Source organism: Trachypithecus francoisi, unplaced genomic scaffold, assembly GCF_009764315.1.
Source record: "Trachypithecus francoisi isolate TF-2019V2 unplaced genomic scaffold, Tfra_2.0 Lachesis_group21, whole genome shotgun sequence".
NCBI lineage: Eukaryota > Metazoa > Chordata > Mammalia > Primates > Cercopithecidae > Trachypithecus > Trachypithecus francoisi.
The window spans coordinates 8,899,835-8,924,846 of record NW_022681467.1 but is presented as its reverse complement, the minus strand read 5'-3'; the positions used below and the strand labels follow the sequence as shown (position 1 = coordinate 8,924,846).

The 25,012-nt window shown below is 44.1% G+C and overlaps 1 protein-coding gene across 1 annotated transcript in view; it reads left to right on the top strand.

Moving 5' to 3' along the window:
* The window catches only part of PCSK2 (proprotein convertase subtilisin/kexin type 2), a 264,000-nt gene that overhangs the window by 219,081 nt on the left and 19,907 nt on the right, over positions 1–25,012 (top strand). The window contains exons 9-10 of the mRNA XM_033185549.1: positions 15,846–16,061; positions 18,464–18,564. Coding sequence (XP_033041440.1) covers positions 15,846–16,061; positions 18,464–18,564 — 317 coding nt within the window. The remainder of the gene's footprint in view (positions 1–15,845; positions 16,062–18,463; positions 18,565–25,012) is intronic.

Below are 25,012 nucleotides of genomic sequence, written 5' to 3'. Positions count from 1 at the left end.
ATAGTGGATGAGCTGTTCAGGGGGCAGATACGGAATTAATGCAGACACGAAATGCCACGGTTGAGAGGCTGAAAGTCACATTGAAACCTATGACTACAGTGGATGCCATTGCTGCCCACCAAGATCCCCTTCACCAGGCAGGCCTGGGGGCCGCCCCAGCTGCTGTGAGTGTTGGCTGCTGATGGCTCACAGCGGCCCCTCTCACCAAGCATTGCCCTGAGAGGTGGAATCTTCTCTCCCAGAAAGTTATGCCCCCCACACCCAGGGCACAACCCACAGCAGATGGCTAAGGCAGGAGGAGACTGCTTGCCTCCAACAGGGAGGAATCTTCAATGTAATTTATGCTCCAGAGCCCCCTGTGGTCCAGGCCAAAGGCAGGCTTTACCCAAAACTGCATAGCTTTGGAGTTCCTTCCCCTCTGTATTTTACTTCGCTCCCTTGCTCGCAGATTCCTCCTGAGAGCCCTCCCTCAATGAGTCTGGGCAGCTGAATCTCTGTCTCAGGCTCTGCTTCTAGGGAACACCTCCCACAAACATCGCCTCAAAATTTACCCCATTAGGTTTCCCTTTTTCCTTTAGCTGCCAGGAAGCTTAGAACTAAGCGTATGCCTATTACGATTGGGTTTTTTGTTTGTTTGAGACACAGTCTGGCTCTGTCGCCCAGGCTGGAGTGCAGTGGCTGGATCTCAGCTCACTGCAAGCTCCTCCTCCCAGGTTTACGCCATTATCCTGCCCCAGTCTCCCGAGTACCTGGGACTACAGGCGCCAGCCACCTCGCCCGGCTAGTTTTTTGTATTTTTTTTTAGTAGAAACGAGGTTTCACCATGTTAGCCAGGATGGTCTCAATCTCCTGACCTCGTGATCCACCTGTCTCGACCTCCCAAAGTGCTGGGATTACAGGCTTGAGCCACTGTGCCCGGCCACGATTGGTTTTTTAGACTAGGTTTTCTTTCTTCTACTTCTTCTTCTTCTTCTTCTTTTTTTCTTTTTTTTTTTTTTTTTTTTTGAAATAGGGTCTCACTGCATCACCCAGGCTGGAGTGCAGTCGCACAGTCTCAGCTCACTGCAGCCTCAACCTCCTGGGCTCAAGTGATTCTCCTGCCTCAGCCTCTAGAGTGGCTGGGACTACAGGTGCATGATACCATGCCCAGCTAAATTTTTATAGACATGTTTCACCATGTCGTCCAGGCTGGTTTGAAACTCCGGGACTCAAGAGATCCTCCCACCTCGGCCTCCCAAGGTGGGATTACAAGCGTATACCACCGCACCCGGCCTCTTTCACACCATTTTTCTCCATCTCTTCACCATTCACAGCCTCCAAAATCATCCCTTAGCTTCTGTCGTTGTGTCTGTGTTTGTATTCCTAGTGAGTCTAAGCCTCTGAATGCTAGGCAATGTAAAATTTGTAAAAGAGTTGATGAAATGAGCTCAGTCTGATTAGATTATATTTAGCCATGAGAAATCTAACTTTGGATTCTTACTAAATTGTTGCTTGCTTACACACATTCCTAGTCTTACCAGACTAAAGCATCTCACTGGACAAAAATTGGCAAGTTCACATGTAACTTCCCCAGAGTCTCAGCCCTAAACAATAGTAAACAATATTTCAGACCAAGTGGAACCCTTCAGCGCAGTGGGTGGCCAACTTTGGCACACAGGCTGGATCTAACCCCCAGACTGGCTTTGCAAAGACAATTTCCTTGGGACACAGCCAGGCCCTTCCAACCACAGCTGTCACAGGCCCCATGGGAAGGAAGCACATAGGGGACCAAATGAAGGCACTCATCTCTCAGAATCAGGCTTTTCTGACTGCGGGTCAACGTCTCTCTCTTCACTAGAGAGCCAACACTGCACAGCAGCAGGTCCCTCCTGTTGCAGGGATATTTCAGCAGGTGGAGAACTCCTCTTGACAGTGGAGAGACCTGAGTTTTAACCTCAGTCCTGCCCCTCATTGGCTGGGGAACTTCAGACTAGTCAGTGTCTCCATTCCTCACTTTCTGCAAAATGGTCTGAGTCAGTGCTTCTCAAAGTGTGGTCACGGCCCACCTAGGAGAGTGAAAAACGCAAAACCTCAGTGCCTCCTCCCCTCCCACGGATGCTGCATTTTAACAAGATCCCATTAAAGTTTGCGAGGTGTTGCTCTACTATCTTGAGGATCCAAATCATCTAACCCTGAGATCCTAAGACCCCAACATATGGTTTCTTAAAACCTACAATGAATAGAAAAGGGCAGCAGAGGTGACTCATTTCCAGAAAGGAACAACCCTGTATTTCCTCATCAGTATGATGGGTTGGACGAGTGGGCTGTGTGGTGACTGAGCCACATGCCTTTTGTCTCTGTGTTGAAGGAACAGAGGCCTAGGTAGCCCAACTACATTGGTTTCTTGTAAGAATGCACCAGGAGGGGCTGGGCGCTGGGTTCATGCCTGTAATCCCAACACTTTGGGGGGCCGAGACAGGTGGATCACCTGAGGTCTGGAGTTCAAGACCAGCCTGCCCAACATGGTGAAAACCCATCTCTACTAAAGATACAAAAAATTAGCCAGGTATGGTGGTGGGCACCTGTAATCTCAGCTACTTAAGAGGCTGAGGCAGGAGACTCGCTTGAACCTGGGAGGCAGAGGTTGCAGTGAGCTGAGATCGTGCCATTGCACTCCAATCTGGGCATCAAGAGTGAAACTCTATCTCAAAAAAAAAAGACTGCACCAGGAGGGATCAGGGCAATGAGATCGATTCACGCAAGACCTCATAGTGCCTGGGACCAGACAGACATCCTGATCCAAGGTGGCTGTAGGATGCCAGCCCCAAGAATGTGTGGAGAGCCACAGGAGGGCTCTGTGGTCACGGGGCTAGGCCACACTCACCCTGTCTGCTTCTCCCCAGCTTCGTGGCTCCCGCTTTCCAACCCACCCTTCCTCTTCCTGGAGGCTTATGCTTAGAGGTGTTTCCAACTGGACACCACCCCATTGGCACCCTTGCTTGTTACAACCTGTTAGTCTCTGCTCCAGCTGCCACTTGCCCTCGATGCTTTCAGGGAAATTTTGGTTCAAAATTAGGGGAAACACCCCAAGATGAGGCTCCAAAACCAAGAAATGTGGTTCTGTTGGGAAGGTTCAGAACTTGCAGGGTCAGAGGCCAATCAGAAAGTTTCTAACAAAATCCCTTTGTTTTTTCTCTGAGGACATCAAAGGGTAGTTGTCTATATTCACAGTCTTCTTAGGCATCTGATGGAGCAGTTTCTTCTGAGCTGCTGAATGATTTCAAAGGTCTGAACAGAAATACAAGACTGTATGCACCTGTATTAATCCGTTTTCACACTGTTGGTAAAGACATACCTAAGACTGGGCAATTTACAAAAGAAAGAGGTTTATTGGACTTATGGTTTCACATAGCTGGGGAGACCTCACAATCATGGTGGAAGGTGAAAGGCATGTCTTCCATGGTGGCAGACAAGGGGAGACAGCTTATGTAGGGAAACTCCCCTTTTTAAAACCATCAGATCTCATAAGACTTATTCACTATCAAGAGAACAGCATGGGGAAGACCCGCCCCCATGATTCAGTTACCTCCCACTGGGTCCTTCCCACAACATGTGGAAATTCAAGATGAGATTTGGGTGGGGACTCAGCCAAACCGTATCAGCACCTCTTCTGTTGTGGGCTCAATTCTGTCCCCAAATATTCATAAGTTGGGGTCCTAATCCCCAATATCTCATAATGTGACCTCATTTGGAAATAGGGTCATTGTGATCTAATTAATTAAGAAAAGGTCATATTGGAGTAGGGTGGGCCCCTAATCCAATATGATTGGTGTCCTTATTTAAAAGACAAAAAAAAAAAAAAAAGAACAGGAACATCTGGGCACAGATATGCACACAGGGAGAACAGCATGTGAAGATGAAGGCAGAGGGGGCTGGGGATGCATCTACAAGCCCAGGAAAGCCAGAGATGGCCAACAGCCCACCAGGAGCTGGGAGAGGAATGAGATAGATTCTGTCTCCAGAACTTCTAGGAATGGAATAGAATCTATTATGTCTGCAGAACTTTTAGAGATGGATTCTATTCCTAGAAGTTCTGGAGACGGAAATGTCAGCAGAGGTGGCTGACACTTCTGTGTCCAGGACTTCTAGGCAAGAAATTTCTGTTGTTTAAGCTACCCAATTGGTGTTCCTTTGGTTGTTACTTTGGTCCTTTTGTTGTGGTCCTTTGGTAGCAGCCCTGGCAAACTAATGCACCTTCCAATCTTAGAATGGATGGTCAAAAAAGAGGTTTCCCAGTGTGGGAATGACCTGGTCACTGTTCAAGGTCACTTGACATCACCTGGCCCTCTCCTTTACAGCCAAGGGGGGTCAAGAGTTTATCCAATTACAATTTTTTTCTTCTAGTTCAGGACCTTGAGAAGTCTCCCTCCCTCCCTTCTCTGACATAGCTTCCTCGAAGGAATGAGCACACCAAAATTCTCATGATGCAGTCCTAGGAGAGAAACATGTTTCCAAGCTAGGGACAGTGCTGTGCTGAAAAGCTACCAATAACATCAAATTGGGAGCTTGAAATTAGACATGGAAATTGACAAACACTAAAAATAAAGTCCTTTTATGCCCCCTTCAGAGAGCTGGTTGTTAAACATTTAACAGCACACCCCTCGTTAGAGGACTCTTCTGACTTCCCTTAAATTATAGCACTTACATACCTGTGTGTTCTCCCTGCAAGTAACAGCCACCCTTGCCTTCATGAGTGTGGAAGTTCCCTTTGGGAAGTGGAAAAACAGGAAGAAAACCACCTGAAACCCCAAGGTTTTATGTTTCCTCAAAATGACAAGTTTCCCAACCAGAGTCCTAAGTTACCCCAAGACTGTGGAAGACTTTTCTAAGTCAAGGACAGATCTCACAACTTAAGGAATTCATCACTTTTACATTAAATACAAGGATCCCAGAAACACAACTATGAAATGGGAAACATCGAAGTGAACATCATGGTGACAGCAGTTCAATGTCCATTGCTACACTGTTTAGGAAATAGTGAAGACGCTTTGTTACAAGGTTATGCCAGTCTGCTGTTGAAATTCAACCCATCTGAAACAGCAACATGAGCCCGGCATTTGAGTGACACAATATGGTTTACAAAGAATGTCTGACAACAGGATTGGGTGGCACGAAAGTGACGTCCGTACCCTGTTTCAATGCCTAGTCTCCTTAAGAAGCATTTAGGATGAAATTTTTGATGCACAGACAGCCTGTTTCCTTATTTCATCATTCATTGTATGACTGGAGAGAAATGGTTACACATCCAAGCCCCAGACCAGGTGACAGCAGGTCCCCAGGGGAACACTTGGCAGATTCCCCCTTTCCTCAGCAGACATGGATTTTCACTGAGTGGCACTTTTTTTGACACCTGAGGCCAAAGAGAGTCAGGCAGGTAGAAGATGTCTGCCCTCTGTCCAGACTGACAGTACAGATGGTGGCAGTGCTCCACATCCCTGGGTGCCCCTGTCATTTTCCACGGACTTCTGCACTGCTCCACTGCCTCTCGAAGCAGGATATTTCTCTCTCCTCCATCTGTAGTCTCCCTGGCTGCAGGTGAAAAGGCCCTTTCAAGTGTGATTGTCCTGAAAGCATGCCGAGCCTGCTGAAGCTTAAGAGAAAAATTGTTATGACTGATCTTCAGATGACAGCATGTACATTTTTTAGAAAGCAGAGTGAGTATGATGAAAACTACATGATTTCTCATTTGACTTTTCCCCAAGCAATGGAAATAAATTTCCCCAAGCAATGGGAATGAATTTCCCCAGGCAATGGGAATGAATCTTTCCTTGTTTCAAGGTGACATTTTTTGGACAACATTGTAGCATTTTGGAAGTGAGGGTGCATTGTGCATTAGCGAAGGTTTTCTCCCAGTAACTTCCACTGCCTGCTCTACTCTAAGGGAAAATCCATCTCTCAAAGGCAATCTTCACATAAACTAAGGAGTCAGAGAACTACCTGTTACACAAGGCACTTATGTTTGTCTTTCAATTTTATCATCCTGTACGTATGCTTTGTTTGACCAACATAGTAATGATTTAAAGGAAGAGAACAAAGAGAAGATGGATAAGAGACTTTTATCGGGGCAGGTACTGTTTGCCATAGATCCCACTATTCCCAGTTGTCTGATACCTGCTTCACACAAACATCACCTACCTGGCTCCTTAGGGATTTGAAGTTTGCACCTCCTACATTTGCTTAATAAATACTTGAGAGAAGCAGTGAGGAGTGGGCGAGAAGGAAATCCTTTTTTTCTTTTGCTTATTTTAATCTTTAGCTTTGTAGTCTATGTGTTGGGTTTACAGTTACAGCATTTTTCACATTGTATATGGGAAGAGGGTGACAGAGATGCCTGAATTATGAGAAGGTTCAATAATTGACTTCTGTCTTAGTTTTAGATCTCCTAGAAGCAGATCCTGAGGCAAGATTTGGGATTAAGTAGTTTATTGGGGAGGTAAAGAGAATACCAGTGATGAATGGGAGGTGTGGCAGGAAAGAGACAGGACCAGTTAAGGGTATGTTATCCTGCCAGTCATCACTGTCAGCAACTGGAGCTTAATGCCACTGGGAAACTTCAGAAAACCACATCAAAACTTGAGAACACACCCCAAAGGTACCCCACCCTGTGGGAAAGGAGCTGGAATAAAACCCATTGATGAGGTTTGTTCTCAAAAGGTTGTAAATGCCCCAGTGCTTTCAGCCTGAGGACAGATGCGCAAAGCAGCCTTCAGCCTCTTGGAAGCCCTTAGACAAAAAGATGCATATGTTGACATTTAGAAACTCCCAGGCACAGGGAACTCTAAAGTCCAAGGGATATGGGCTCACACACAACTCCCAAAGTGCAGCTTAACCAAAACCTAACCTGAGACATAGAGTCATCACTCTCTGGATAGATAAAGCACTGGCAAGGTGATGAGTTTACTATTCAGGAAAAGGATGTAGTCCTTGCAAAGAGGGAGTTACAAAAACCAGGCATTATAGGACACAGCATCTTATTTTACTCTGACAACCAGAAGGGGAATTTGGGTGACACTAGAAGGTCTTGAAAGTGACAACTGATTCATGAACTTCTTTCCACAACTTAAGAAAATACAGCCACCCAGAGCAACCCTGGCACACCTTTTGCTGGCTCTGATGACTATATCCCAACTTCTTCTTAATCACTCTTTGGAGTTGTTCCTGGAGGGAATATTTTAGGAATATTTAAAAACAAGGCTACAAAAATTATCTGAGGTACAGATGAGACAGTGCATTGATTGTTTACTCCCTAAGGGGCTGCAAAGGGCAAAGTACAGATCACAGGTCTTCTTCCAGCTGGAATGTATGGATGGGGACCACTTATAAGAAAACCACCATCCAGGAAAGCAGGGAACAGAGAGTTGCCTGGGGAGACAGTGATTAATCAGGCATGGGCAAGGGGAGGCCACAGTGCGCCTGCTGAAATTTAATCAGAGCCGTGGGTCATACACCGTTGCAGGGAGTGCCAGGGCCTCTGGCCGACAATGAATGCCTCCTGCCAAGGAGCTCTCACAAATACTCCGCGAGCCCAGATTTATGCTCTGCAGCCAGATGAGGGTCGCAACTGAGCAGAACTGCTGCAGCGTGGAATCTGCAGCTCAGCCTTGGAAACAGCTGGTGCCGTTACCGTCCCTCCTTTCATTTCTGGGATAAAGAGAACTACGAGAAAAGTCTGGTGGGTTTCGGGTGATCCTTGTGAACAGCCGTCTCGTTTTGCCAGGGACTTCCCTGTTTTTCACATTGAGAAGTCCCACATCTCAGGAAACCCCTCAATCCTGGGCAAACCAAGAGAATTGGTCACCCACCCTTTGGCGCTATCTGTTGGCCCACCTGGGCCCAGTGAGAAATTCACCCGGGGTTAGAAGTTGATGTGAAAGTAAACTCAGCAGCACCTCTGAAATCAGAAAGATTCATCACTACAATGGCTGGATCCTTTGAGCAGTGAAACAGAATAACACAGGATTCTGACCTCCCAGGTGGTTACACGAAAACCAGACAATTAAAGATGACCACAGGTGCCATCAAACACTGAATCGAGGTGAAGATTTAAATTAGAGGCCAGGGCGACTGCACTGTCCTTAGCTTGGCTCTTCCAGAGAACCTGATACCCTACTCCCACTGAACTACCACAGAACCCACAGGGTCTCTGCAGAGTCTGGAACTGACGAGTAAAAGTTCCAAACTAGAAAGGATACTGTCAACCATCACTCCCACTCACAACTGATGGATTAAAATGGTTTATAAGACCTCACCCAACCACAAAGAGGCCTGGTCATGGGCTCAGACCATGGACAGTTTGCAATATTTAGCAAGCAGCAGCAATGACTACCACAATGTGCACCAAAACAGTTAGGTAGCTCAAGAGGTAACCAGTTGACCTAGTGAGGACAAATGTGCAAATGTCAAAGATGTTTGTGAATAGTTTGAATAAAATTTGCCAAAGATGTTCATGAATAGTTTGAATAAAATTTTTCATGAACTATGAGTGCAGAAAGGCAATATTCATAAATCAATACATTGTTTCATGTGCAATTTAAAATGTGTTTATTTTAAAATTCATATTTTAATAACAGATTAAAGTAATATAATGGAAAAATGTATGCAAGTCTAAATCCAACACATAAAAGGAAAAGGAAAAACTGAGTAAATATACATGCAGGTAGATAATAAAAATCTAGCTCAGTTTCTTAATACAGGAAGAGCTCTTACAAACCAGTAAAAAGAATACTATGAGGCCAGGCGAGGTGTCTCACGCCTGTAATCCCAGCACTTTGGGAGGCCAAGGTGGGCAGATCACTTGAGATCAGGAGTTCAGGACCAGCCTGGCCAATATGGTAAAACTCCATCGTCTCTACTAAAAATAAAAATAAAAATAAAAATTGGCCGGGCACAGAGCTACATGCCTGCAATCCCAGCTACTCGGGAGGCTGAGGCAGGAGAATATCTTGAAGCCGGGAGGCAAAGGCTGCAATGAGTCGAGATCACACCATTGCACTCCAGCCTGGGACAGAGCTAACTCTGTCTCAAAAAAAAAAAAAAAAAAAAAATTCTATGAAAGAAAAAAAATAGGCAAAGGATATTGTCTTTTGGGACTTGGGGCTTTGCTAAATAATAAAGCAAGAATACAAATGAGCAGGAAAGACACAAAAAGATAAATTCAACTTTAGTGAAAAAAATATATAACTCAAAACAATGAGGTACTATTTTTACCCACCAAATTGGCAAAACTATTTTTAAGAAATGACAATTCTAAATTATGGTCCATATAAGCTGAATATAGAGTTCTCATGCACTGCTGGTAAACATATAAACTGTTAACAAACTTTATCAAGAGCAATAATACGGCAGATGAACCAAGAATCGTCATTCATTTTTTTCACCCAAAATTTCCTCTTTTAGAAACACTGCCTAAGAAAACAAACCTACAAAGACATACATAAGATTATGTTCATTTTAAACATAAAGTACTTTTTTAAAAACTAGAGACAGCTCAAGCCTGTAATCCCAGCACTTTGGGAGGCCGAGACGGGAGGATCACGAGGTCAGGAGATCGAGGCCATCCTGGCTAACATGGTGAAACCCCGTGTCTACTAAAAAATACAAAAAAAACTAGCTGGGCGTGGTGGCGGGCGTCTGTAGTCCCAGCTACACGGGAGGCTGAGGCAGGAGAATGGCGTAAACCTGGGAGGCGGAGCTTGCAGTGAGCTGAGATCCGGCCGCTGCACTCCAGCCCAGGCCACAGAGCAAGACTCCGTCTCAAAAAAAAAAAAAAAAAAAACTAGAGACAACATTCCATGTACATTCAAGAAGAGGTGTAAATAAATGGCAGAATGGCTATTTCATAAAACTAACAAAAAATTATGGTGTAGAAGAGTATTTAATCACATAAAAGTGTTAATTATATAAATTGTGAGAAATACATTTTAAGCAGGCCAAGAAAGTCTATTTTTATTATCCCAGTTTCACTTTCAAGCCAGTTCTTATACTTTGCATTTATATGTAAAATTGGCAGGAATCCACAAAATATCACCAGTGATTATCTATTCATGTAAGATTATAAAGGATTTTTATTTCCTTAATCTTCTATATTCCAATTATTTTACAATAAATATTATTTTCATAGTAAAAAATACAATAACTTTTTCCAAGGTATGTTAATGTTGTATTAAGAAATCAAGGTGACTGGAAAATAACAATTACTATAGTTGTTTACAAAAAGATAAGCTCTCCCAGGCTTGCCTCACCAGGGGTCTGCACCCTAAACCCATACCAACCCCAGACCGGGGCCTGTTCTGGTCATTAACCCGGGTCCCTACCCATTGATTAGGGTAGAGGGACTGACTCACTTTAGCCACAAGTTTCTCAAAGTGGGATTTCCACCTCCTCGAATGTAGGCGATGCACTGGGGACACAGCAAGCCACTGCACCAGTCTCTAGCTGGAATGTCACCTTAGCTGATGGTAAGCAATTTGTAACATTATTTTTATATTGTGAGCAAAATAAAAAATTTGCTTGAACGTTTCAGAAGTTTCAGGCTTGTGAGAGGCTACTTAAGGCCATGCCCAGCAAGTTCCAACTCACTGCCCTTTACTATTGGGTCAGCAGGATTTCTCAGCCTGAGCATATGGACATTCTGGGCAAAATACTGTTTTGTCGGTGGTGAGGAGGTTGTCCTTTGCATATAAGTTTAGTAGTCTCCCTGGCCTTTATCCATTAGATGTTAGTAAAACACACATGGTTGTGACCACCAAAATTGTCTCCATCACTCCACCCTGAAGCAAAGGTCCACACTGCTTGAGAACCAGGGTGGTTAAGTACACTCCATAGTGCCTAGGTTAAAAGTTTCCATTTGGTAAAAACTTTTGAGAAACACTATAATCTCACTAAACTTCAAAAGACTGGCAGAATTCAAAGTGGAGTTGCACCACTCATTTAATTTCACCTAAATGCACTTGCCTTTTTTTTTTTTTTTTTCCTATCATCCAGGCTGGAGTGCAGTGGTGTGATTATAGCTCAGTGCAGACTCCAGTCCCTCAAACTCCTGGGCTCCCGAGTGGCTAGAACTACAGGCGTGCCCCGCCATGCCAAGCTAATTTTTATTTTGTACAGAGGTGGGTGAGTGGGGCTCTCACTACTTTGCCCAGGCTGGTCTCAAACTCTTGGCCTCAAGCTCTCCTCCCGCCTCAAGCCTTCACTTCCCAGAGCACTGGGATTACAGGCATAAGCCACCAGGCTGGCCTACTTGCCTCAGGCAGCTGACGGCCATTCCTCTCACTGAGCATGAGCTGCAGGATTAGGGCTGAGACTCTGCCCACCAGCAGACAGCCCCGCCCACAGTGCTGGCTCTTGGGTAATGGCCTCCCTTTGTCCTCCAGTTCCAGAGTCACCTCTAATCCATGGGTGACTTCCTATGTCCCTTTTGGGTTTTAGGCTTTCCTTTAACACCTATTCCCTGGATAAAATTCCCTCTGTTGACCTGCCAAGTGTGGCAATATTTGCATGGCTGAATCTCAATTGATACATTGTATATTTATTGGGATAAAGTTATATATATATATATATATATATTATATATTTTTTTTTTTTTTTTGAGACTGAGTTTTACTCTTGTTGCCCAGGCTGCAGTGCAATGGCACAATCTCAGCTCACCGTAACCTCTGCTTCCTGGGTTCAAGCAATTCTGATTCAGCCTCCCAAGTAGCTGGGATTACAGGCATGCGCCACCACACTTAGCTAATTTTGTATTTTTAATAGAGACAAGGTTTCTCCATGTTGGTCAGGCTGGTCTCGAACTCCCGATCTCAGGTGATCCGCCCACCTCGGCTTCCCAAAGTGCTGGTATTACAGGCGTGAGCCACCGTGCCTGGCACATTTATATATTAACATAGGGAAAATTGACATCTCTGTAATCCTGTCTTTCTATTCAAGAACATGGCCAATATCTTTCCATGGGATCAGATCTTCGTCTTTGTCCCTCCTTCCGTAGAGTTCAGAGAGTTTCAAAGCCTCATTTAGCACTTCCTTAGCTTTTTTTTCCCTTAGATTTATTGAATTTCTTCCTAAGTGTTTTATCCTTTGTGTGGCCAGTGTAAATGGTGCCGCCTGTAGGGTGGCTGTGGGGACTGAATAGAATAATATATAAAGTACTTAACAAAGTCCCTGGCATGCAGTAAGTGCTATAGAAATGCTTACGATGATAGTCACCCTTTGTTTTCTGCACTTCTTCCTCTAACGGGTTATGGTTTAGATGTGAGCCATAGTTGTTCTGTCTCAATTTCTGCCTAGCTCCTGTTGAGGTGAAGCTGAGAGGCAGAAATGGATCAAGCCTTAAGCAGAAGCCCAAGATCTAGGCACTGGCAGGTTCGGTGTCTTGCGAAGGCTCGCTCTCTGCTTCCAAGATGGTGCCTTGTTGCTATGTCCCGTAGAGGGGACGAACGCTGGGTCTTCCCACGGTGGAAGGGCCAAAAGGGGCCTGGCTACTTCCCTGGAGCCCTTTTATAAGGGCAGTAATCCTATTTATGAGGACCGAACTCTCATGACTTAATTACCTCCTAAAGATCCTACCTCTTAAGAGTCTTAGGTTCTAATATATGTTGGGTCTTAGGTTCTAATATATGAATTTGGGGGGGGCATATAAGTTCAAACCAAAGTAGGGTGGCATGCCAGCAACAGCTCCATCCCATAACCAGCTCTTGGTCCTCTTATGGAGGTCCCTTCCCCACTCATTTCTACCCCCAGAACTAGGGTTTTTTTCCTCACTGGCCCATCTTTCCCAGAAGCCAGGGACTCTTTGGTGCTAAAACCCAATCACTAGAAGCAAGGACACAATTATTGCTGCTTCATGTGTCCAATCTAGCTTAAGAAAACAAAGTTTAGTATTCCCAGAAAATGAAGTATTCTTGTGGGCAAATCTGATGGTTTAAAATAAAGTTAATGTTTGCTGTTTACGGCTCAGAAACAGGCTGACAGTTGCACTCTGTGTATCAGTGAGCTGGCTGCATAACAAACTGCCCCAAAACTCAGTAGCTTAAAATAACAATCATTTAATTTTGCTCTTCGGTCTACAGGTCAGCTGGGTTGTTCTGCTGATCTGGACCAGGCTGGGCTAACCTCAGGAGAGAGAGGTAGAGACTGGCTGATAGAGGATGGCCTCCCTCCTGTGTCTGGCAGCTGGCAGCAGGGGCAGTGAATTTTACTGGAATACTTGTCTCTTATCCATCAGGAGGCTAACCTAGGCTTATCCTCATGGTGCAATGGAGTTCTGGGAGAGATCAGAGAACACAGGAGTCTTGGGACTGAAGCTCGGAACTGACACAGAATCACTTTCCACCACATTCTATTGGCCAAAGCAAGACATAAAGCCAGCTTGGATTCTAGGGGTAGGAAATAGACCCCTCCTCTTGATGGATGGGGCTGCAAAGGCATAGTGCACAGGGCATAAATATAGGGAATCATGAATAATTAGGGTCACAATCAATCTACCACACTCCCCACACCAAGAAGAGAATGTTTAGCCTCAATTTCCTTCATTTTAGCAAAGGTTGCTTCATCTCACTAGCAGTGAGATGTGAGATGTCACATCTACATGTGGACTGATTCAGGAGAAAGTTCTGCAGATGGTTAACCTCACTCACTCATTTATTATGACTCACATCATTTGCACTTTGCTTTTTTTGTTGAGATCGGGGTCTCACTCTGTTGCCTAGGCTGAAGTGCAGTGGTGCAATCCTGGCTCACTGCACCTCCTGAGTAGCTGGGATTACAGATGTGCATCACCACGCCCAGTTAATTTTTGTATTTTTGGTAGAGACATGGTTTCACCATGTTGGCCAGGCTGGTCTCAAACTCCCAACCTCAGGTGATTCACCTGCTTCGGCCTCCCACAGTGCTGGGATTACAGGCATGAGCCACTGCACACAGCCGCACTTTTGCTATTTCTTGATACTGATACCAAATCTGAGTCTGTTTGAGAGTGTGATCTTCCACACCAACTGTAGGGATGATCTATGTCCCTCACGATCCTGGTTTCTGAGAGCAGTTCCTTGTTTTGGTTGGAGTTTTCCAGCACAGATTTACTAAGATGCTGAGAATAGTTCCCAGCTCGTGGTTGAATAAATATTTCTTCACTTGTCGATTCAATCAATCACAGGCTAATTAATTCCCAGTCCTGTTAGAAGCAATTGAAAATGTCACATCTGATTGTCAGGGGGCAGAGAGTGCTTGAAGGTAATCCAATCATCTCTCTTCCTTCTGGCTTCTCCATCCTTAAACCACTGATTCTGTGTCAGTTTCAAGCATAAGGACCATGGACACCTGGTGACCACACAGAGAGACACTTTCCCTGACAGTCTCTTCTGTCTTCCCCCTCTAGAGGGTAACCAAGCCACCCTGGGCCAGGCTGTGGAGTGGCTGGAGGTTGCAGCCACCCCTTGCCTCCCACACTGTGTGGCTGCACTCCTATCCACCCTCCCAGCCCACAGGTGAAAACTAAGCAGCCCCAAGCCCCGTTGCCTTGGGGTAAGAAAGTGGGAAGCAAGAAGCAAATGGCCCAATCCTGGGTTGCTTAGGTAGAGCAGAGAATACTCAGAAGACAAAGAAAAGAAAAGGATTTTTAAGAACCTCTAAGAACATGGTTTGAGGAGAAGAGCCATGCTAACTGTAGGGATTTATGCAAAGCTTGCCATTTAAACTAATGAGCATGTGGCAATAGCTATTGTGCATTCTACTGTGTGTTTAAGGTTTTATTCACTGTGTGTTTTACTTGATCATATTAGACTTTCCTCCTACATTTGGAGTACCCTTGCACAAGTAAAATGTCATATATTATGTGTTTAAAAGGATTCTAGTATCCAACTGAATAAAAAAGAAAAAGTATATACATATGCACACACACACACATATGTAAGAATTTTGTATATTGTGGAGTAAATGTATGCTTTATATTTATAATGTCTACATATATTTAAATTTATATATTGATATATAGCTATTTAAAATAAAAGGTATATATCTTCTATAAATGTTTTGTGGGCCGGGCGTGGTGGTTCATGCCTGTAATCCCAGCACTTTGGGAGGCCAAGGCTGGTAGATCATGAGGTCAGGAGATCGAGACCCATCCTGGCTAACACGGTGAAACCTCATGTCTACTAAAAATACAAAAAATTAGCTGGGCGTGGTGGTGGGCGCCTGTAGTCCCAGCTACTGGGGAGGTTGAGGCAGGAGAATGGTGTGAACCCGGGAGGGGAGCTTGCAGTGAACTGAGATAGGGCTATTGCAGTCCCACCTGGGTGAAAGAGCGAGACTCCATCTCAAAAAAAAAAGAAAAAAAATGTTTTGTATAGCTTATGTAGCTAAGAAAAAATATGTGTCCATATACTTGCATTTCACTGAAAAATGTCTGATGCATAAGGAGATGTAAGAATGAGATAATAATTACCTCTTGAGAGTTTTTTTTTTATTTTCCTTTCCATACAGTTAAACTTTTCATCGTGAGCATGTATCACCTTTATAGCTTTTTTTAAAAGCAGTTTATTTGTAAATTTTAAGGCAGTTCTTCCCACTTTTCTTACCTCATTATCCCCAGCTTAAATTGTAAATTCAGTTGACTTTTTTAGATTGAGTTCTTCCTGGAAAAAAAAGTTTCCCACGATGCCCTGCCAGAAAGATATGGTGTCCAACCCAGTTTAAAAAGTGCACCCAGTCTTTAGTTTCAGCTGCTGAAGAAGCCCAATCCCTGGGCTGGAGACCTCCCCTGCCCCCTCGCAGCCCAGGCTGTAGGGTAGCAGCAGCGTCTCCCCTGCTCCCCCCAGGGCCGCGGCGGCAAAGGCAGCATCTACGTTTGGGCCTCCGGGGACGGCGGCAGCTATGATGACTGCAACTGCGACGGCTACGCCTCCAGCATGTGGACCATCTCCATCAACTCAGCCATCAACGACGGCAGGACCGCCCTGTACGACGAGAGCTGCTCTTCCACCCTGGCTTCCACCTTCAGCAACGGGAGGAAAAGGAACCCCGAGGCTGGTGTGGTGAGCGCGTCCCCTTCTGTCTTTGTTTCCTTAGGGCCACTGCACCTCTGTGTCACCGTAGGATGCTGGGACACTGACTTGCTCCCCTCCTGTCCCCTCCCTCACAGCCTGAACTAAGGCTCTGAGGGGAAGACCCCTTTTCTCTATGCCCAGCCCTGCTTTCTAATAAGGCACAGACCTCCCATCTGCAAGCTAGGAGCATGACCGGTGAGGACTCTTTTCCACATCATTTTCCATAGATTTTCTTGTTTATTGTTTCTGGCTTACAAGTAATGATGAAGTCTGGTTTACCAATCAGTTGCCCCATTCCATCACTTCCAAGAATAACTAACTCATTGTAAGAACCAAGGCATCACACTGTAACCCTGTCTGAAGCAAGAACCCATCTGTGTATTTATAGTAATTTAAAAAACAGCATTCATGGATGGACTTTTCTGGATCCATTAACCCCCTAAAATTGCACGTGCATCTGTTATTTGCTCAGGGAAAGACTTGTGATTTTCATCATATTTTAAAATGGAACCATGATTTTTAGAAAAAAAAAAAAAGACTAATAATCATAGATTTAGATTGTCACTCTTTTCTGAGCAAAGAAAAAAAAAAATCTTCCTTTCTTGGCAATTAGATATAATAGTGAATTTTCCAAGCCCCTGGGAAATACATCATCTGTAAAGCATGATAAGCCTTTTTGGATCTTTTCCTCTCTAGAGACTTTGCTCACAGATCAGCCTTTTCTCACACCTCCAAACCAGGATTTAGTAGGTGGTTCAGTAGTCATGCATGAGTTATATCCTGACTGGCTGCACCCATCTCCACTGAGGCTTCTTGAGAGAGGAAGACAGGGGCTCAGGACAAAATCATTAGTACCATCCAGTGTTTCAATCCCATACTCCCACTTGGGACCCCAACTTGGCAAGATGGTCATGCCCCGTGTGAGCCAGGAGAGGCCCTTTACCTGGAAGGGACGCGACCTTAAAATCCTATCCTTCCCACGAGCCCTCTTGCATTCCCCGTTGGTCTTGGGGAGGATGAAGAATGTGCCAGCTCCTCCCAAACAGAAGGGGACTTTGACCCGTCTTATCCTATAAGCTGTATGGACAGAAAGGGAGGAGGGCAGCACAGACAGGGACAGGTGAGGTGACACTTCACTCTCACGCCTGGAAGCCCCACTCCCTACCCCAAAGGCCTCTCAGTGGTGTAACTTCGTCCTCAACCCATATTTATGACTTTTTCTACTTGGGCTGGCTAAAGGCCTTGAGTTTCCTCTGAGTACTATGATTTTGCTCAATAGATGCCCTTAAACCTCCCTGGTAATTTCTTCCTCAAAATAATAGGTTCTCTTGAGGATCCTACAGACAGAGGAAGAATTCCTATCGTTTAGACATGATTTTAATGAACACGCTGGCTCTCACAAACATTGAAAATGAAGTTTTTCACTTTGTGAAAGTCCTTTAAAAATCTATTTACCAGTCTCCCCTCTAAATAAGAGTTGTGGAGGTGATACCCACGTATTGGGTTGTCTTGACTCAACACGTCTCAGAATCTCTCCGTGGATTTTAGATGTAGAGAAACATTTTTTAATAGCCTGCCCTTCCAGGTAGACTTTAGCTGAGCATGTTGATTCTTCCTCTTCGGGAATGCCCCTCTTTCCCCCACCCCCCCACCGTGAAGGAAAAAGAAATGCTAACGACATGGCCTTTGGCCTTTCCAAGGGCCAGTCCTGATGCAACAAAACTAGGGTGGGAGTATTGACATCACTTCCCACTTCATAGTGTTTCCTTTTAGGTTTCAGGAAATAAATCTCTCTCTAGTCTCTGGAATAGCCACAGATATGCTTCTTTGAACAACTCATTTATCTTGTGGACACTGTAACTATAACTATGTGTCCCCTTTTACATGGGCTTCTAGGAAGCTCAGATAAAACCTAGGGCAAAAGAGAGGCATATGGATGCTAAGCTTATCCTTAGTTTCCTCTTAATCTTCTTGGGAACAAAGCATAGTTTAAATAAAAGGAGTAGGCTGGGCGCAGTGGCTCATGCCTGCAATCCCAGTACTTTGGAAGGCCGAGGCAGGTGGATCACTTGAGGTCAGGAGTTCGAGACCAGCTTGGCCAACATGGTGAAACCCCATCTCTACTGAAAATACAAAAATTAGCCGGGCGTGCTGGCATGTGCCTGTAATCCCAGCTATTTGGGAGACTGAGGCAGGAGAATCACTTGAACCTGGGAGGCGGAGGTTGCCGTGAGCCGAAATCACGCCACTGCACTCCAGCCTGGGCAACAAAGTGAGTCTGTCTCAATACATAAATAAATAAAAGGAGTAGATAATCCCCTGCTCCACACTGTGCGGGGGCTCAAAATAGTGTGATTTATTCACTCATTACTCATTATCTTCCCTTCCAGGCAACTACAGATTTGTACGGCAACTGCACTCTGAGGCATTCTGGAACATCTGCAGCTGCCCCCGAGGCAGCTGGCGTGTTTGCACTGGCTCTGGAGGCTAAGTATGTTCATAGCTCTGGGTCCAGGGCCAGCTCTGCAGGGTGGACTAATACGTGTCTCTCTGCCCACATGCCAGGTGTCCAAGGAGGCAAAAGTTGACATGAGAGGCTATGAATAGTCAGGGCCAATGAACTCTGCTGTGCATTTCTAAGTGGTCCATGTGCCCACCTGCACATGTGTGTGTGCATATACACACACATACATACACACACACACACCATAAAACCACATTCCCGGGAGCACACAACACCCAGCAGCACACATCAGCAACTTACTCAGATACCCAGTGAGGGCACAGAGATATTTCTTTCTTCACCAGATTTGCCCTTCTGTCCTCTCTGCATCCCTGGGTTCTTCTACTCCAGTGATATTCACAATCAGCTACTTGAAGAAAAATCAAATTGCCAAGCTGGTGTTTCAGAACATGTGGCAAACAAGGTGGTCCCAGTCAAGATTTGTTAATTGGTGAGGTAGATTCACTTTTTAACACTGAAACAAGATACGCAAATTCACGCAGTGTAGACCAAGATATGGGCTTTCCTGGGAAACCTTCCAAGCCAAAGGTAAGAGGAGACCATCTCCTATGTCCTTACCATCCTATGGAGAGGCCACATATTGCTATTGCTGGACACACCTGGGATTTGAGTAGCAGTGGAGCTACCTGCTACTCTGCATCTTTTTAGTGATACCTGAGGCTGGCCTAATGTTCACAGAAGGAACACACGGGCTTCAGACACCACACACGTAGTGTGAGTGTAAGTGCTGGCTGTGTAGGGAATTGTCAGAGAATGCAGTTCCCAGCAACTTCTGAGAAGTTAGATTCAGGCTCCTGGGGAAGGAGAGTAGAGTTGCTAGGCAACTGGAGCTCCCAGCATCAATCTTTAGGCAGCACTGCTTGTCTCTCTCCACATATGCAGTGCATTTTTTGATTTGCAAAGGAGGCAGGAGTTGGTTCCTAGAATAGAAAGGGGCTTCAAAAGATTACCTAGTTCAACCCTCTACCTTCACAAGAAAAGGCATAATTATCCTCCCTTTGCAGATAAGACCCCAAATTGAGAGTGACTCCTCTCTTTGGACAAGTCTAAACTTTGATTCTTCTAACAAAAGTCGGGTAGAAAATTTATGATGCGAAGACACTGGTCAAAGCTCAACTATTAGGCACAGAGACCTCTGCCCTATCAAGCACAGAAGCCAAAATTTACTCACATCCAATGTACATTTCCTGAAGGTAAAACTGTTCATCTCAGGGCCTCAGTGGGCCCTGGAGCCTGAGTTGGCCTTGCTCACTTCATCTGCAAGGAGACAATTAGCAGAGCCTGCTGCCTGTAGCTGAGCTGCACAGGGCCAGGGAGCAGGAGTGCTCCAAAAGCGAGAAGGGTTTCTGGTTGCCCTTTCAACCTCAGAGGTCAGGACTTGACTCACAGTCTTCTGGGATTTTTGACCAACAAAATCCTATGCCTACGCCTAGATCCATAGGCATACAAATGGAATACCTAAATAAATCAGAGTGGAGGGGTGTGGCTGCTGGACTCCTAGAGATGCATGGTTCTGCCTTGATTAGTCACCATTCTTTCAGCACATACGTCTAGATATCCTACAGAAAAGAATGCAGTCACCATTTAGGCATGCTTTGTTTTGAAGCAATGATCATGAACTTAATGTTCTCTGCTGGCATAAAGAGGAAAAAAATATAACACCTGGCAGCTTGTGGGTAAGTCCATCACTGGAGCCGGTCCTAAAATTCTTCAAAATACCAACTCTCTGTGGTTGGAAGCAGACCCTGAGATGAGATTTTGGTGCAAGTGATTTATTAAGGAAGGGATCCCAGGAAAGACAGTAACGGAGTAGGGGAAGGAAGTTAGGATGGGGAAAAATCCAAGCAAAGGTTCAACTTCAAAAGTTCTGGCCTCAGTCTAATCCCGAGTGTAAATTAGGCCTCAGAGTTTGTTCTACCGCCAGGCAAGGAAGCTGGACTGTCATATTCTTATATGAGTTAGTCATTGGCTAAGAGCTACCTTGGAGAAGTAAACTCCAAGGCATCTCTAGCTTTAGGCAAAGCGGCTCCAGTAGCCAAAAGTGAAAACCATTGGTCAGGATGAGATACCCCAAGCAACAGCCCAGAGGGATAAGGAAAAGGGCCTCCACAGAGCAGTCCCACAGCTCATCTCTCTCTCATCTTGAGATAAGGTTACAGGAAGTCCTCATGCATAACAACGAATTATCTAAATGTATGTCCATCAGGACCTTGAAACAGAGAGAATAACACTTCCCCCATCATGACTGCAGGGGAGAAAAAGAAAACCATCTCTCTCTCCCAACCAGTTGTCACTTTGTAGTTTAATATCATAATATACTTTTCTGCCCAATGCTTGAAAATGCCTACTTGAGTCACAGGAAATATTGCTTCCATCTCCCAGTATCACCCATATCAGAGAAATTTCAAAGAATTTTAGTGAGGGATGACTGCCACCTTTGAATATTTAGTTTTCTCTCATATGACCTGGTGCTTTCTCTGTGGTTCTAGAAGGTGAGCTAGGCTCGAGGGGTAGATGTCATAAGGAGATGAATTTTTGACTCAAGAAAATCACCTGGAGTAAAGTGGTCCACATGCTGGTCTGCAACAATGATTCCAAAAGTGACTTTCCAGGGGATGGATTTTTAATGTAAACTCTTTAGTTAGTGTAGTATATACAAAGAAATTCATTAGGTGTGGCTCCATGACATTTTAACAAAATGAACAGATGCACGTAGGCAGCACCCAAATCAAGAAACAGACCATTTATGTGCCCTGTTGCTCAGCAGAGCAAGAGATGTTGCTGTAATGTAGTTACAGGTCGTTCATTCTCATTGTTGAATATCACTCCATTGTATAAATGAATATTTGGATTGTTTCCATTTGGGGCTACTGTGATATTGTTAGGAACATTCTTGTATATGTCTTTTGGTGAACATACAGATACATTCCTGTTGAGTGTCTACTAGGAAGTCAAAACGTTGAGTCATTAATATACATATGTGCAATTCTAGTAGATACCGCCGAATAGTTTCCTGAATTGGGTGTACCCACTGACCCTACCTTGAGCAGTATATGAGAATTACAGTTGCTCCACATCCTTGCCAAAATGTGGTATTATTAGTCTTCTACATTTTAGCATTCTTACGGATGTGCAGTGGAGTCACATTTTAGTTTTAATTTGCATTTCCCTCATAGCTAGTGAAATGGAGCATATTGGGGAAAGTTTTTTAAAAAATACATTCCCAAGTCCCACCCAAGCCTCACTGAATACAAATCCCTAGGGATGGGTGGCCCAGGAACCTGACTTTTCAATGCCTGTTCCCCAGGAATACTTAAGCTGCCAGCCTGTCGCTGATCTGTAGACTAGAGTGTGAGGATGACCAATAAGGCAATAGCTCTGTGAATCTGTGACTCTGGGTGCAGAGTGTGGGTAGCTGGCTTCTGCCTCTGATTAGGTGTTGCTATTCAGTCAAGACTTAATGTTTCTGCATGAAACAGCAAATCCAAATAATAATATCCAAATAATAACAGAGACAAGGGTTTATTTTTCTGTCATGTGAAAGAAAATACAAAGATAAGGAACTCAGGGCTGGTTTAGGGTACTGGGGTACCATTGTGAATCAAGGAATCCAGCTCTTTCTAGCTTTCTGCTCCTTTGCTCTGCCACTTTCATGTTCTCTAGATGTACTGGAACTCCAGCCATCATGTTTGCATTTCAGGCAGGAAAAGGAGACGCACCAAGGGCAAAAAAAAAAAAAAAAAAAAAATATATATATATATATATAAAAAAGAAAGAGAGAGAAAGAGAAAAAGAAAAAAAGAGATGAAAGAAAGAAAGAACGAAAAAAGAAAAGAAAAGAAAAGAAAAAGAAAATACAATAAAAAAAGAAAAGAAAAGAAAAAAGAAAAGAGAAAAGAAAGAAACCAGCTGAGTCAGCCATGTTGAAGGGCTTTTCCAAGGAGCCCCACCCAGTGGCTTTTGCTTATTTCTCACTGGCTAGAGCGGTCACATGACCACCCCCACACTTCAAGGGAGGCTGGGAAATGTAGTTTAATAGCTGAATGCATTGCTGTTCTGAATAAAATTGAAGTTTTCTTAATAAGGAAGGAGAAAAGATAGATACGGAGGGAAAAACAACTGCTAATGTCTTCTGACATCTAAGTGGACAATCACTCATCTTCTCTGGATCTCTACTGTCTTATCTACAAAATGTAGCAAGTTAGAGCATCAGTAAGGTTCAAATGACTTCCTGGAATATTTTAGCTCTGCTTCTGAAATATTTTTTTTAGGAAAGTTTATATTTTAATTGGATGTCTGGTGATTTTTAAGGTTGAATATGCCTTAAAGCTAAAGAACATTCATTTACATACTTTTAAATATTGTGGTCAATACTTAGGAAATAGTAACCTAACTTGCTTTAACTTTTGATATATGCGACATATGTTATTATTAATAATAATAAAGTCTTTTTATTCAGTGTCCACCACTATGCTAGGTACTTTATATACATAATTTACATTTACATCCTGCAACAAACCTATAAGGCCTTATGCCCATTTTAAAGATGTCAAGGCTAGAGCTCGAATTGTTAAAGTAACTTATCCAAGTTCACACAGTTGGCTTTAAGCTTTAGGATGCCTGTGTTCCACCGGGCTCTCTATGGAACACAGAAAAGACCCCGCCACCGTCTTGCCTGTGGGACTCACCACTTATTCTGCCATGGCAATGGGCTGCAGTGAATGAGTTAGCTCTTCCTCAAACATGATGCACAAAATCAGGTTTCACTTCCTTTGAGATGAGATTTTCCACACCACCACTACACCAGGGAGTCATGAAAACTGAATTTTCTCTCACGTTCATAGGAGGTGAGCAAACAAAGGCTATGGAGAAAATGCCAGCTTGACTCATAAATGCATTATTTTTTTCAGACTGGAAATAATCCAACCTTTGAAATTATTTTTTAATCCTACCAAAATTTAGAGGATAGACTCAGAATTTTTAAAATGAAAGAAAATAAATGGATCTTTTATGACTCCAAACATCTCTTATGGATGAAGAGAACGAGACCCAGAGAAGTGAAACAACTTGCTTCAGGTCACACAGTTTACATTGTCCAGATAAAGATCAGATCCAACAAGTAAAGAGATTAGAATTCTCCTGTTGTCTTTTAGAATTTACCAGATGTTAGTAGAAGTGATTCCTCCAACCTTGAGACTACAGCATCATCTTTAAAACATTTCCATTTTCAATTTCTCTAAAGATGCATGGGCTGACTTTAAATTCCCTTTGCTGCATTGATCATGAGGAGGAAAATGTGAATTGGGTTCAGGGGAGCTTGATGCTGTAAATAGAAGTACTGTGCTCTGAAAGAGAATGGTGAGGGAACAGCCTTGCACACAAGAAAAACAATCCTTCCTGTTAGAAGTCAGGTTCCTACAAAGGATAAATGCTTGAGGTGATGGATACCCCATTTACCCTGATGTGAAGATTATGCATTGCATGCCTGTATCCAAACATCTCATGTGCCCCGTAAATATAGACACCTACTGTGTATCCACAGAAAGTAAAAATTAAACTTTAAACAAAAGGTCAGTCTCCTAGTCAGCCACTTCCTAAGAGATCTTTTCTGGCCCCTGGACCCCAGTTTCTCAAATTTCCTGATGATCAGAATCCCGGAGTGCTTGTTAAAAACACAGATACCCTAAGACCACTGCAGAGCCATAGACTCATCTCCAGGGGAACCCCTGAAAAGCTGTATTTTTCACCAGCACCCCTGCCCCCACCAGTGCTCTCCAGGAAGTTAGGAAGCTCTCCCCTGAACGAGGTTTGTTGCATATTGAAAATACTAAATGTTTGGAGGAATCCATGGAATCAAAACCTGTGAGCCTGGACATCATTTTTTTTTTTTACCATCCCCAGATGATTCCAATGTGCAGACAAGGTTGAGAACCACTGTCCCAGACTACCAATGTTCTCAAACATCACTGTACAGAAGAATCATTGGGTTAAAAGCAAATTCTCAGGCCCACAACCTCCAAGATGCTGATTCAGGAGAATTGGAAATTCACTTATGTCACTAATGGTACTGACACAGGGGGATTAAGGATCACAGTGAGGACTCTTGACTAGCATAACACAGGGGCTCCACTGATGGCTCCCTCAGCATCCTGAGCTCCCCCTATCATGACAGCCCTCACATTTTCAATACTGAGTTGTCCCTCTGTCCCTCGAGGCTATCAGCTTTTGGAGACAGGGACGTTCATCTGACATGCCCAGAGTTAGCATGATGCCTGAATGTGGTAGACCCTCAACAGACATCCATAAAATCGCTTCATTGCACAGTACCTTCTCATATATCTGCATCTTATTTTCCCAACTATTATATAAAACACTTGAGAACAGGGAATAACATGTCACATTTCTTGTCCTACAG